Raw genomic sequence first — 15,056 nt, 5'->3', positions numbered from 1 at the left:
CTTTATAATTTGGACAATTTATGAGAAAATATTTTTCTGTCTCAATTTCTCCTTGCATTGGATGCAAAGTATTTTTGTTGTTTCTAACCATTTCTTTGCATGGTGCCCAGTTTCAATAGCATATATGGTCATTGAGTCTGTATAGTTAAAATTCGTCTTTGTATTGGGTTTTTAATTTTGATTAAATATGGAGCCAATTGAAATTTCATATCAAGTAATCTATCATTCCAGTTTATTACGTGATTGGATTTCTTTTTACCACTGTTCAATATATCTTAGTTTATTATTTTTATCTATTTGGTTTATGGGTCATTTGTGGAAAGTATTTGCATCATTTTGTGATGTGAATTTGATTTCCTTATTAGAGTCATTACAAGTGTTTTTCTCTGGGTGAATTTTTATTTGTTTTTTTATTTAGCCTTTATTTAACCAGGAAAGGTCCCATTGAGATTAAAAATCTCTTTTCCAAGAGAGACCTGGCCAAGACGGGCAGCAGTGCAATCCAAACACATAGTTACAGACGAAAAATACAACAGAAAACACAGAGATGCAACAGTAATACAATTTACACATGTGACTTGGTGATTTGGCTATGTGGCAATACGCTAGTTAAAAACATGAATGATGATGAAAACACTAAATGATTCTTAAATGTGATTGCTCTCTTTTGTATTTTAATTAAGAGAGGGAATTGGCCAAGCTCTGCTCTGCGCCGAGGTTTGGGCAGCTTCTGTGGACTTTCAGTACTTTTTCAATTGGGTTTGAGTCCCAGAGGTCTTGTTTTATTATTGGACCCCAAATTTCACTTCCATATAAAAGGATTGGCTCGATGAGACTTTGGTAGATTTTAATCCAAATTGTTATTGGGGGGTTTAATTTGGGTAGGAACCTCTTTATACTATAATAAGCTCTATGAGCTTTATCTGCCAGTGCATTCATACAGTAGCTTTGCCAAAATGTCCTGAAGCACTGATTGTCAGACCAAGGTCTGTGTGTTCCATTGTGTGTCTCAGTGTTCTAAAACAAACTGATATTTCTTTGTGATCTTGCTTTTTAAAAATATAATAATTGTAGTTTAATCTAGATTAACTTTCAGTGCCCAGTTTTCAAAGTAGTTCTTGAATATGTCCAAGTGTTCTTGCAGTCCTTCCTCTGTTTCTGATAGCAGGAGTAGGTCATCTGCATAAAATAGACGCTTGACCTCCTTGCCCTTTAATTCAAGCCCTGGGACTGGGGAGTTTTCTAATAGTTCTGCTAACTGGTCAATGTATATATTAAAAGTGCTGGGGATAGGTTACAACTTTGATGGACTCCACAGCATTGTTTAAAAAATTCAGTTATTTTTGTCCATTTTTTACAGCACACAAGTTTTTTGAATACTTTGATTTAACTCAATCATATATCTTGTCCCCAATACATTTTTGGAGCAACTGGTATAAAAGACCATTGTGCCAGATTGAGTCAAAAGCTTTCTTAAAATCAACAAAGCAAGTACACATTTTCCTTTATTTGTTTGGTATGTTTTTGAATTAGTGTATGGAGGGTAAATATGTGATCTGTGGTTCTATGTTTGGGTATAAAGCCAATTTGAGATTTATTTTGATCTATTGCTTCTTCTGTTTTGACCAGTTCATCATCCAGGTACTTACTCTTTTTCTGGTTGATAATGGTCTTGTATTGTTTCAAGGCGTGATATTCATGGCGCAATTTAGTTTTCAGGGATTTTGTGATTTTTATTTGATAGATTTCTTAGATGTTTTCTGAAGAAGGAACATTTACTGAACAAACCAATTTTCTTTTTGTGTTTTGTCTGGTTTGATCTTTAGTCTGTGATTCAAATCGTTAGTGGCCAAATGTATGCTTGCTGGTATTGCTTACATATGAATTCTTCTTGTAGGACTTGGATGTTAAAGGAGTAGTAAAGGGAAAATGCATGTTTAGCCCTGTTTTAAGGTAACTTATGATCATATACAATGGTTCAGATCAAAACGTTGACAAAACTAGCACCTTTGAGAAAGTCTGATAATTGCTCTACCACCGTTTTGGTCATACAATGGATGTGGGTGGGCACCTTGAAAAATCTTTCAAAAACATGTTAACTCTCGATTTCAAAGACAAGAAGCTCACTGAGGGGGTAATTGGTGTCCGTTGGTGTTCTGACACCAAATTCGCCGCAAAGTATGAATCCTGTAGGGTTTTATTGATCATTTTATGAAATCCATTGACTTGTATTGAAGCAACCATTGTAGATGTGTAGATCAATCCGCAGAGGGGATTCAGGAATTCTACGTACGGTAACTTTTGTTATTGTTGCTAGGTTACATAGTTTGCGGAAGTTTACACACGTATGTGCTGCGACTAAATAGTTCTATGCTTAATATTTTAAAAAGCCTTTCCAGATGAACTAGAATCTTACTTTATGGCGAATTATATGTCAGAATGCCAACTAACACCTTGGTGAGTTTCTTGTCTTTGGAATTGAGAGTTTAACATGTTTTTTGAATGATTGTTCACGGTGCCCACCCACCACACACATTGTATGACCAAAATGGTGGTAGAGCAATTATCAGACTTTCTCAAAAGTGCTAGTTTTGTCAATGTTTTGAACCCATTGTATATGATCATAAATTACCTTAAAACAGGGCTAAACATGCATTTTCCCTTTACTACTCCTTTAATACTATCAAGTGTATTGGTGTAATCAATCAATCAATACTTGTCTCTCCATATATAGGGCTTTGGGAGGGGTAACAGATTCTGATCAAGAGTTCCTGTCTGAGTATGGGTATCAGTCTTTTTAAAGTAGAGTAGGATCTGATTAAGCTCTGATATGGGATATTGTGGCAAGACTGTGAACGCATTTATATGTTCTGGAGGAATGTCTGTAATTGCATAATCAATTACACTATTTCCCAACACAGAGCTCTCTCTCTCTCTCAATTCAGTGCAATTAAATTCAGCAAGCTTTATTGGTTGGAAATACTCAGTACATAAATATTGCCAAAGCATAGAACTAATTAATTTGTGTCTCACTCTCTCGTCTCTCTCTCCTCTTCTCTCTCTTCTCTCTCCCTCTCTCTCTTTTTCTCCCCTACCTCTCTCTCTCGCTCCCCCCCCCCTCTCCTTCCCCCCCACCCTCCTCAGTTTGTCCCGTTCCGAGACTACATGGACCGGACAGGAAACCACGTGCTAAGCATGGCGCGCCTGGCTAAAGACGTGTTAGCCGAGATCCCCGACCAGTTCATCTCCTACATGAAGAGCCGGGGAATCAAACCCAACCCCTCCCCGCCCCCCTACACCCCGCCGGCACACACCCAGCACACGCAGATCTGAGCCCAGATCCCCACAGCAAAGGACATGACACACGGTGCCCAGGGATACTCTCTACTTCCTGTAAATGGATTGGGATTAGAACAGGAAGTGACATAGGAGGCTGGCGTGATGTTTTGTATTGGAACCTCCGAGCAATGACTCTCGGAGAGGCCATTTGTGTTGGTCGTGGTTTTATCTGTTTTGTTTTTTCAGTAAGGGAGAAAGGGGATTGGGCGGGAGAGACGATGTTGCAGTATCAGGACTTAACAAACGTCTTTTCATCAACATGAGACGCTGACTGTTTTACGTCTTGTGTGAGCACGGGTGGGTGGTCATGTTGTGGTTGAAACTTGTGCCTGTCTGTGGTTGCCGTTCAATGTACCAGGACAAGTGTGCCCTCATCTGAACTTTGACCTTTGTTGACCTTGCTCCCCATTGATGTGGCTTATTAGAGCATATTTGTTTAAAAGTGATGTTTTTAGATACCTTTGAATTTGGAATTTGTTTTTTTTAGGTTTCGGGTTAAATTGGTGAAGTTAAATTTGTTTTTATCTTTTGGGGAAAAGGGGTGTCATTTTGAGGTATTTTGGGGGGATTGGGCATTGCTTTTCATGGTCTTAATGTCAGTAATCAACCACTCCCCATATATTGGTTTATAAAAGCATGTTGGTAAAAACCGAATACACCATAATCCTGTACTTATTCTCTGAAGTTAGCTGAAGTTGCATGGATATACAATATAATAGATATGTATTTGATACTAAAATGTTTCTATATGAACCTCCCCAATAGATTTCTCTATAACATTCAGTAAAACTAAAAAAAATGGTACTGTTTGCAGGATGTGTATAAAAGCACAAGTAACAGATGATCTGTTTTCTATGTACTCTTAAGTCAAAACCAATTTCCCTTATCATAGTATTTCAGTTATTCAAGCCCAAGCTGTGGTTCCTCAGGCCAGCTGTAACCAGTGAGTGAGCATTTGAACATTCGGACTGTCCCCAGACAAAGACTGTTCGGTTTGACAACCAGGAAGTGTCGGTTAAAGTCCAGTCAGACAGAATCGAAATCGAATTTGTTAATTAAAACAAGCTGGCGTTGTGACCTTTCCTTATCAAGCCAAGTCAATCCATTTGCCATTTGTATGTGTGCCAATACAGACATTCAATTACCTTGGAAAAGGGCCCGCAAGTTACAAAAAAAAAGAAAAAAGGACTGAGCATTATCTTTTTGGAAGCGATTGTGGAACTGACAATATGTACACACAATATGTTATTTGGTGTATATACATAATGTAAACAAAAAGTATTTTTGATTTTACGTGAAAGGTGCACTGCCTACATGAGGCACATACCAGTCACATATATGTGTACACAGCAAAGCACATAGGGGATGGGTCAAATGCGGAGAACAGATTTCACACACTCAGGCGTGTGACAATCAGTGGGACTTTAACCTTTAACCTTTAATTGTGTGTACATATTGGCCAGGTTTCCCGATAAAGAACCTTCTTAAGGAACCCTTCGTAAGCAACCCTTTGCATGGAAGTAAAGAAGTACTTTGGAATTAAGTGCTTCTTAACTCAGTTAAATGCTTCTTAACGCGTTCGGGAAACCTGGCCATTGTCAGTTCCACGATAGCACTATAGCTCACAATAATCAAAGTACTGTGTAATAATATACAGTACTTTGATTATTGTGAGCTTAAGTGCTTCATATCATAAATCAGACATTACTGAGTAAAGTGTGCAGCAGTTTTGAACCACCAAGCAATCTTTTGATTAACCCTATAGCCCCAAACGCACTGGAAGAGTCAATTGACGCGCTTCATTTGACTCGCCTCATTTGACTCCCCTCATTTGACATTCCTATGGCGCACTGCAGGCGTCAGCTTTGATAGGGAGCTGATTTAATTTAAATTGATTTGTCCCCATTTGACACTCCAAAATGTAAACAAGTTCGGAGTAGAAGCGTCAAGGCAGTTTGACTCGCCTCAAAAACGCTTTTGGTGCGTGATCGGCCATTTAAAACAATTGGTGTACTTCAAAACGCTAGTCAGACTCTTCCAGTGCGTCTGGGGCTTAAATGAGCTACTCCCGTCTGTCCACTGATCGGCCTGTCTGCTGTCCTTCTGTCCGGACTTTCCTCAGACACCGTCGGCCTGACAGCGTTTATATTCGGCACGGGTATCCGCAGGGGTCCTGGGCAGACCGTGACAGGGCCGGACCATTAATTAATTCATGTTTTGGCTAACTTTTGAACATTCAAGCTGCCAGCCAATAGAAATACTGCCCCCAGCGTTTCAGGTGCCTACACTGCCAATTACTGATTGCTCCAATGGTTATCAGAACTAGTTGTCATTAAATAAGATAGTAATCATCTAAAAATTAAAGCACATAAAAAATGTTTACAACCATTTGACTAGGCTTCTTCTTATTATTATTATTTTTCTTTTTCTTCTTCTTCTTCTTCTACTTGTCCCCTATGCTGCGTGTTGACATCCAGTCCCTCGATAAGAAGACGACAGGCAGGATGTACAGTATTTAACGTCACCCCCTTACCCTCCCCCTGCTGATACGGCGCTAGGCTACAGTGAGCAGGAGAGATCACCTTTCTAAAGCATGGCACAGCATCAGAGGGTCCTTTTTATTAGCCACACGGCTACACACAACACACCTGTTAGTGAGAGGTGACAACACACAAGCACATGCATTTACTGTGGTCGCTGGTGGAATCTATCCTCTGCATTTCTCCCTTCCAATTTAACCAGGATAGTTTTATTTTGTATGTTCTGTGTGTTTCTGTGTAAAGTGGTGTAATGGTGTAATTAAGGGAAATGGAGGTTTCTGTACAGGGGTGGATTTTCTCTTTTCGAGTGGTGTGAACCTAACCTTGCGTCCTCTGGGTAGAGCCTGGCTTCTATTCGCCGTTCAGTGCTTGGTTTCCGGTTGAGAGCCCGCTGGGATCCGGTCACACAAAGGCATAATCGAGCAGCCTAGTCTCGCCAGTTGCTACGAGTTAGAATAAAACATGGACATAAAATAAGAAGTACTGTAGCCTATTCCAGAAGAGGATCTTGCTGCATTGCCTGTTTTTGGACTGGGGAACCCAGATCCTCTTAGGCCGGAAACCACAATTGCAAAGTGAATAGGCCCCAGGCTAGTATCAGGTGTGTGTGTGTGTGTGTGTGTGTGTGTGTGTGTGTGTGTGTGTGTGTGTGTGTTTGTGTGTGTGTGTGTGTGTGTGTGTGTGTGTGTGTGTGTTTAAGAATGGTTTACATATTCCTTCCGGGATATTTAAGGGAAGCACTTTATCCCATTCCTTAAGAAGTGTGCTTCAATTGTAAAATGTTTCACTATTATTTTTGTGTATATTATATTATATTATATCATATTATATTACACAACAGCTTTATTTTCATCTGGAATGTATAAAGATCAGCCATCTACTGTATCTCACCAATTAGGTTCCAGTACCTTCCGCAATGCCAGCATGTGATGGGCACCTGTGGTCCCAGGCACCTACGGTTGTGGGATAGTGTACTGAACATGCATAAAACATGGAGAATAAAGACAGTGTTTTGTATTCATTGCCAACACCGGTAACATAGACACCATTCCATCCGGGTTATGCGCATGTTAGTGCCAAATATGGCGACGAGTATCGTGGACTGTTTGCGTTCTCTCTCCCTTGTGCCTAGTCATTCCTATTCTGAGAAAGGCATCTCTCTCATAAGATTATCACAAAACTGAACTGTAGCCAGCCAGCATGTTACAATCAATTGTTGATTCTTCTTTCTCTCACAAAATGAAAACTGTAGCCAACAGCATGTTACAATCGGTTGTTGATTCTTCTTTTTCTCAAAATTCTATTTCAATCCTCCCAGTTTGCATTTTTGTTGTTGATATTTCTGGGTTTATAATTTGCATGGTTCCCTCTTTTTTATTTTGAACAAAGTTTTCTTGTACATGATCGTTGTCATACGGTGGGTTGTGAAATGCTTTGTATTGGATTGCCTTAAATGAAAATGAATAAAAAACAAATGACTACTTTCATAAACGTTGGAGAGTTCTACTTATGATGTGGATGATGACCCAAATGAAGGGTCGCAATTTTATTTAATCACAATATTTTCTATAATATAACCTTCAACAGGAATAAGTGGAAGCTTCTAGATTCAGATACATGTACTGTTTATACACTATTGCCTGCAGGTGTGGATTAAGCCTTTCTAAATCTAGAAGTGCACAAGGATATTCTCAATGACTGTTAAATAACTGTGAAAGTTGGAGCAAAGGGCCCTATTTTCATGCCAGGGCTAAATACTAAGTGCAAAATTGCCATTTTTGTCTGTCGTAAACTCTATTTTTCTTGCCAAACTTGCAATCGCCAGATCTCTGCTATCTGAGTGTTACCTGATATACAGCGACTTTTGACAGTTTAACCTTTGACCTTCACAAGCCAGCTCCCTGTATGTTATAGGACTGTCCACGTCCTCCTGTCGAGTTCAGGCACCTCCTTTATCAAAGATTGTGTAAAACCGACACCAAAAGTGCCCGTATTCCCAAAATCTCCCTTGGTAAATCACACCTTACCTAGAGAAGTGCACACATGAGGTGCAAGTGATGAAAAAAATCATCTTTGGCAGGTATTTACACTACCTCTGTATGACTGCTTCTACAGTTTACTGTGTTGTTCCGTACATCTTGTGTATTTACCCTACACGACATTCAGTATCATGCTGCTGTGACAAGACCAAACTTTCTGTGGTATGATTTACTTAGGAACAAGAACATAATTACTTACTAAATCCTGTTCTTCCCGAATGGGAAATAAGGCTTCAACGACTCGATGCCATGTTGTGCTGCTCTCTGTGCCTCGCCCCATGTAAGCTTCATCTCTTTCAGCTCTCCTTCGACTGTTCTCCGCCAGGTGTTCTTTGGCCGGCCCGGCTTACGTTTTCCAGGTGGTGTCCATCTTAACGCTGCCTTAGGTATCCTCTCCTTGTCCATTCTTAGAACGTGGCCTAGCCATCTGAGTCGCAGGTGTTTGATTTCAAGGACTACACCTCTGCATCCTGTTTTGGCATACAACTCCTTGTTTGTTATTTTGTTGGGCCAGAAGATTCTGCAAATTTTTCAAAGGCACCCATTATGGAACGCACTGATTTTATTCATGTCTCCTTTCACCACTCGCCAGCATTCTGAGCCATACATGAGGACAGATTTCACACAGCTGTTATAGAGCTGAATCTTGGTCCTAACATGATACTCTCTGGACTTCTAGATTGGCTGAAGTTTTGCGAATGCACCACAAGCTTTGGAGAGCCTTGCTTGGATGTCCTTTTTCGCTCCATTGTCCTTGCTGATGAGGCTCCCCAGGTGACGCATGATCCAGTCGAGGGTAACTAGGAACAGGATGGGGGAGAGGATGCAGCCCTGCCGTACACCTGACTCTACTGGGAACCATTCTGAGAGTGTCTTGCTGTTAATGATCACACTACATTCAAAGTGGTTGTAGAACAGGCAAATCAGGATGATGATTTTGTCTGGAATTCCATATGACCTCAGGATATTCCAAAGGGTCTCTCTGTGCATGCTGTCGAAGGCCTTTCGGAAGTCAATGAAATTGATGTATAATGGGACATTCCACTCAATGCACTGTTCAATGATGTTTCTTAGTGCAAAGATCTGATCAATGCATCCTCTGTCTTTTCTGAATCCTGCTTGTTCTTCCCTCAGCTTGTTGTCAATTACTGGTTCAATCCGTTGGAGAAGCACTCTGCAGAAGATCTTGCTGGGGATCGAAAGTAGTGTAATACCATGCCAGTTGTCACAGATCTGAAGGTTTCCTCTCTTGGGAAGTTTCACGATTAGTCCCTTAGTCCAGTCACTTGGAATGGTGTCACTCTCCCAGATGGTCCTGAAGAGATCCACCAACACTGATGTTGCTGTGACAGGGTCAGCCTTGAGCATCTCTGCTTCAATGGAGTCGATGCCCGCTGCTTTGCCACTCTTCATGGCTTTGAGAGCTTCCTTGATCTCAGAGGCTGTAATTGGGCTAATGTCGATGTTAAGGACATCTTTTGCTGATTGAGGATTGGCTTGTGTGTCTGGTTGAGAGCAGTTTAGCACTTCCTGAAAGTGTTGTACCCATCTTGCTGCTTGCTCCCTTTCAGTTGTTACAACGGTACCGTTCTTACATCTGATGAGGGCTGACTGGCTGGTGTTGCTACCACAGAGCTGTTTGACTCCCCTGGCTGCAGCCTGCTCAGCTTCACACGCCCTTTCCTCTACAAAAGACCGCTTGTCCTTCCTGGCGCTCCTTTTGACCTCTTTGTCCTTGGACATATAGGCCTTTTGGACCTGTTCCTGGAGTCTCTGGTACTTGGTGCTTAGCAACTTTGCTTTCAGTTGTTTCCTTTCTTCTATTTTTTGCCATGTTCCAGGTGTTATCCATTTCTTGTTGTTTTTCTTCTTATATCCTAGGTTTTTGGTTGCTACATCCACGTAACAACGGAACAAGAACATATAACTAGTTAACTATCCGGAAATTAAGACTATCTCATCTAATCAGCCCCGACCCCAACCAACAAGCGCACCTGTACAGAGTGGTTGGAGGTCACCAGGTCAGTGAACGCGGTGGGTGCCACGGAGAGAAATTAAAAAGAAGCGGGTTGACCTGAAGGTATGTTTCATTCTGTAATATATCATACTCATGTGTGTTCCCCTTCAACGTCCGTACCGCAATAAGCAATGTTAACACTACCACAGAGGGAGGCCAGGAAAACATTGATGGCCCACTGCCAGAGCATGGCTGCCACTGGTGGGGGCCCGGCAACCCCCGACCTCACCCCTGTAGACAGCATCATCAGTGACATCATCGGCACAGAATCCAGGCCGAAGAGGGGGACTCCGACATGACCATGACAGAGACGACAGACTGCAGACGAACCCGGTAAATCACACTTTCAAGCATTTATTCGCCTACTGTATATGGCTGGCCACAGAAAGAAAACGAAATCCAATTAATATATACACAAGAAAATAATGTTTACAGACAAACTCAACAAAAGAAACAAACTGGATTTAACACACAATTGTTTCCCCAGACTCGGAGGAGGGGGCTCCCAGATAGCAAGCGGATCTGGGCCATATACAGGCCAGATCTGGCCCTTGTGGCTTAGTTCCGGCCCATATATGGCCCAGAATCATTACACATCCGCTTGCTATCTGGGCGTGGCACTACTGAGGTTCTCGACCTCACGGTCATCCCCAGCACCAGCAGTGCGCCGGTCCCCGGCTCCGTCCCGTGCACCGGTGACCGAGGGCGACCGGTTGGGGGTCCTCACTGACGCGGTGCTGGGAGCATAAAGGAGACCTTGAGTGCCCAGAGGGACACGGCAGCTGCGATTGGTGCTGCGCAGCAGTTGGCTGACATGAATGGCCATCAAAATAACATTGCCACTGTGCTGGCAAACATCATGGCCAACCAACAACCCATGACCACTGCAATTGTGGCACTGACAAATGCTGTAAAAGACCTCGCCAACACAATAAAAGATAGGCCTACTGAAAAATGAACCTTACTTGTTGTCGAGTTTTTTCATAAGCACTGCATGAAATCAAAGGTTTATTTGTATAGCGCATTTCATACACAGAGGTAACACAATGCGCTTTACAGAGAACAAGGGAGGTGGGCATATGTCCCACTCCTACATATTCAAGAGGGAAGCAAAAAACCAGTATCATCCAGGGGCCAGAAACGACCTGTAAATAGACCTGTTAGAGGAAATAATCTTGCATTGTGTTGCAACCCTGTAATGTCTAGGGCATATGCAGGGCCTAACACTAGGACAACGGTGGATGTGCACAAAATCCAGATAAACCATAAATATGTGCCACTTTCTTTATTTAAAGGCTAAATAAAGGATCACAACAGGGAACAAGGGAACCATGACCGCCGACTTCAGAGCTTGGTAAGCATAAACTATGTAATTCCTGAACTTGAAATCCACGTATATCATACTTTTTAGAGTTTTTCGAGTGTGCCCATAGCTAGCAACGAGCCAGGGTATGCGCGCCGACGTTATTGACACAGAACTCTGTACTGCACAAAACAGAAATATTTTAACCTGTACTAGTCAGAGACATGCCAGGGAAGCCAGGAATAGGGCTAAACATGAAATTCAGTGTCCTTATCCTTTAAATAAGGCTGGCCATGTCATGCTGAGGACTAAACATGCGGTAAGTGAAAACTGGCTAGTTATACCTAGTTTCAGTGGGAACACATTCTCATTATGTATTGAGAGGACAAAATGATGTCTAAATGCAAGCGACAAAGCAATGGGGAATGCAAATGTGAGCTACACACACAGACACACTTTGAAGTTCCAAATGCATAATTAATGAAGCACACCGGGCCAAATGTGTGACGCTGTGACATCAAAATACATATGCTGTTTTTCTCTGTCACCCTCCTTCTATCCTCCTCTCTCTTCCCCTCTCCACTCTGTTTTTCACCCACTCTTTCCTTGTCTCCTTCACTCCTCTCTTCTCACTCCTTTTGTGCTTTGTTTCTTCCCCTCTTCTTTTCCATGTCTCCTGTCTTTACCTCATCCTCTCTCTACCCGTCTCTGTCCGAGAGTCTCTCTACCTCTCTCTCTATCTCTCTCCTCTTTCTCTCTCACTCTATACATCTCTCTCTACCTCTGTCTCTCTCTACCTCTATATCTACCTGTCTCTACCTCTCTCTTCTCTCTCTTTCTCTGTAACAATCTCTCTCTCTCCCTGTCTCTCTCCCTCTCTCCACCCTCTCTCTCTACCTCTGTATCTCTTCTCTCTCTCCCCCTCTCTCTCTACCTCTGTATCTGTCTCTCTTCACTCCATTCTCTCTACCCCCCCCCCCCCCCCCTCTCTCTCTCTCTCTCTCTCTCTCTCTCTCTCTCCGGCAGAGTCGTCCACCAGGGAGAGTCAGAAAGCTGTCACCATGGCCATGGAAGTCCCTGTAAAGCTGCAGAGCCTGGGGGCTGTCCCTAGCACATCACAGAGACAAGCAGGAATTCAAGATTTAAATGAAGGACAGCGGTTTAGTGTTTCTGCAGCCTGACATTCAGAGCATTTGTTTCACCTCATTATTCAGGCTGAAAGTTTTCCCGTTGCAGTCGTTTTCCGAGATGGGCGTTGACGTAGGATTCCTCAGTTCCCTATTCAGTTAAAGCTCAATGAGATAACTTTTTAATAGTTCAATATTCACCTTTACTTGCTATTAGTTTATGAATTGGCCTTAGCAAGACCCCCCAAAAAATAATATTCGTAACACGAGACTGCATGAGACCCTGTGAATTTATTATTTTTGAATTTTGGTGTACTGGCTAGTACACTGGTGGGAAATCTTGTGGTGGAAACGGAAGTGACGCGTTATTGTGTCACAATATCAGGAAGACAACAAACACTTCGCCCCGCAAAACGAATTCTACATGCACATAAAAGAAAGAAGACTTTTAGAATAAGTTTTTACCTGCATTGAAGCCATCCTTCCTGAAAGTCCATTGAAGTAGCTATAATCTTCCAATCCATCCACGCGCGTTATCATATTTTTCTCCCATCATTACAGTGAGTGAGTGGAGGATTGTGGGAAATGTGGTTCTTAAAATACAATGCCGATTTTATCACGACCAGAGGGGCCACCAAAGTGTCGAGTTATCTCATGTAGCTTTAAGTCGTGTGGTTTAATTCCGTCATTGCATTCAAAGGACGCTGATTGGCCTGGTTGCAGTTCCAACCGAGAAATCGCGAGAGCGCTTCCAGAATACAGACCCTGAATCGTATTTACAAAATTTAGGTGGGTGTGCGATTCCGGGGCTGAAGTCAGGCTTTTGTTTTTGTGGAGTGGGTTTAGAATTTGGATTTCTTCCTACAGTAAGCCTAACCATGGCAACACGATTCTTTCTTATCAATTACACCAACATGTAAGGTAAAGCCCAAACAACACCAACCTTATGGCCACCCCAAAACAGCTGGACTCCTACGGATCGGTCCTCTGTGTACTGTGAATCTGACGATGGAGGTCCAACTCACGTTTTTGGCAGAGTTCATTATTTAGAAGTGTAACGAGCAGGCTGCTGGTCCAACTCGAACGCATGCTCAAAACAAACTCTGATGCAACGACCGTTACGGCAGTTACATGGTCAGTTTGTGTTTTGGGCTAGCCTACATCATTGCTTCAACTCCAGATCCACAACTATATGACCATGAATGCATATATGTCTCTCCACAAGAGAAAATGCAGGTAAAAGGGTTGTAACCTTTCCACCAAAACCCTTTTTTCTGAAATTTCCGCTGGATCACTCAAAAGAAAACGCAGCTCACAGGACTAGGCTACACTTCTTAACACTCAGTGGAGCTGGGCTAATGGCTGCCAGAGTGTTACTAGTCTAGAAATGGATAAAATGTGAGCCTGGTGCTTTTAAGCTAAAGTGAAGCGGCCTGCAGGCCTTCTGGACGGGGTCAAGGGGAGGGCTTCTGCAAAAGGACGGATAATCTGTTCACAAGAGTGTTTCCTTGGTGATTGGAGATGTACTATTCTCTCAGCTGTCATATACAGTAGCTCTGCCTGTCATTATTTTCTCCCAGTCTGTCTGTCGACCAATCTGTCTGTCTGTCTGTCTGTCTGTCTGTCTGTCTGTCTGATACCTCATGCCAAAGCATGCTCGCTAAACAAACATCAGTGAATTAGTTATGTTTGTTTTCATTTGTCTGTCTGTCGAGCAGTCTGTCTGTCTGATATACCTCATGCCAAAGCATGCTCCCTAAACAAACATCAGTGCATTAGTTGAGATCCCCCTGATCCCTTTAGAGGTCCAGCGATGCTACTAACCCTGTCTGCCTCACGCAAATCAAAACTTCATTTGTATAGCACATTTCATACACAGAGACAATGGGTTTAATGGGCTACTGGGATATATCTGACATAGTCTTGGTCTCTATTTATTTACTCCTGTTTTGATATTGCTATGCTTATTGCTCTGTAATATGTTCCTGTGATATAGCTAATACATTTAAACATTTTCCAGGAGCTTCATTTTACCCACACATTGCTCTGCATGTCTACCATCCAAGGGTGTGGTCGCCCTGATGGCCAAATGAGTGTGCATTTGAAATAAAACACTGCCATCTTCTGGCTATATCATGGATGTACAGCCACAGTGTGTGTGTGTGTGTGTGTGTGTGTGTGTGTACTGCATTTGTGTGTGTGTGTGTGTGTGTTTGTATGTGTATGTGTGTGTGCATCTAGGATTGCACACAATGAATCCTTCAACACTACCTTGAAATCCTGCAATGTTTGGCTTCTTACAGTAGGTGCTGCTTATGTAATGAGGAGGCTGAAGTAGACTAGTCGTCGAGTGGTGAAACTCACTCCCCTGGTATAAAGGATGTGCTAACGACCCTGCCTAGCAGGATATCTCTCTTGGCATAGTTTTTAGCACATCCGACGTGCAAGGTTGCAGGTTCGTGTCCCGCCCTCGAAAATCCCTTAACATGGGTCAAAGGAACGAGTGACACAGGAAACACAATGCAGAGTGAAGTGACACAGGAAACACAATGCAGACAGAGTGAAGTGACACAGGAAACAATGCAGACAGAGTGAAGTGACACAGGAAACACAATGCAGAGTGAAGTGACACAGGAAACACAATGCAGACAGAGTGAAGTGACACAGGAAACACAATGCAGACAGAGTGAA

The 15,056-nt window shown here is 42.4% G+C and overlaps 1 protein-coding gene across 2 annotated transcripts in view; it reads left to right on the top strand.

The window, feature by feature from the left end:
• Nucleotides 1–3,333, top strand: part of cpne5b (copine Vb) — a gene marked incomplete at its 3' end in the record, with an annotated part of 160,554 nt that extends 157,221 nt beyond the window's left edge. For both annotated transcript variants that reach the window (XM_084445636.1, XM_084445635.1), the window contains exon 20: nucleotides 3,145–3,333. In XM_084445636.1, the coding sequence (XP_084301762.1) occupies nucleotides 3,145–3,333 (189 nt within the window). The remainder of the gene's footprint in view (nucleotides 1–3,144) is intronic.
• Nucleotides 3,334–15,056: the final 11,723 nt, after the last annotated feature.

This window comes from Borostomias antarcticus, assembly GCF_949987555.1.
Source record: "Borostomias antarcticus genome assembly, chromosome: 11".
Classification (NCBI taxonomy): domain Eukaryota; kingdom Metazoa; phylum Chordata; class Actinopteri; order Stomiiformes; family Stomiidae; genus Borostomias; species Borostomias antarcticus.
The sequence above is the reverse complement of the archived record's forward strand: the minus strand, read 5'-3'. Positions and strand labels throughout refer to the sequence as shown.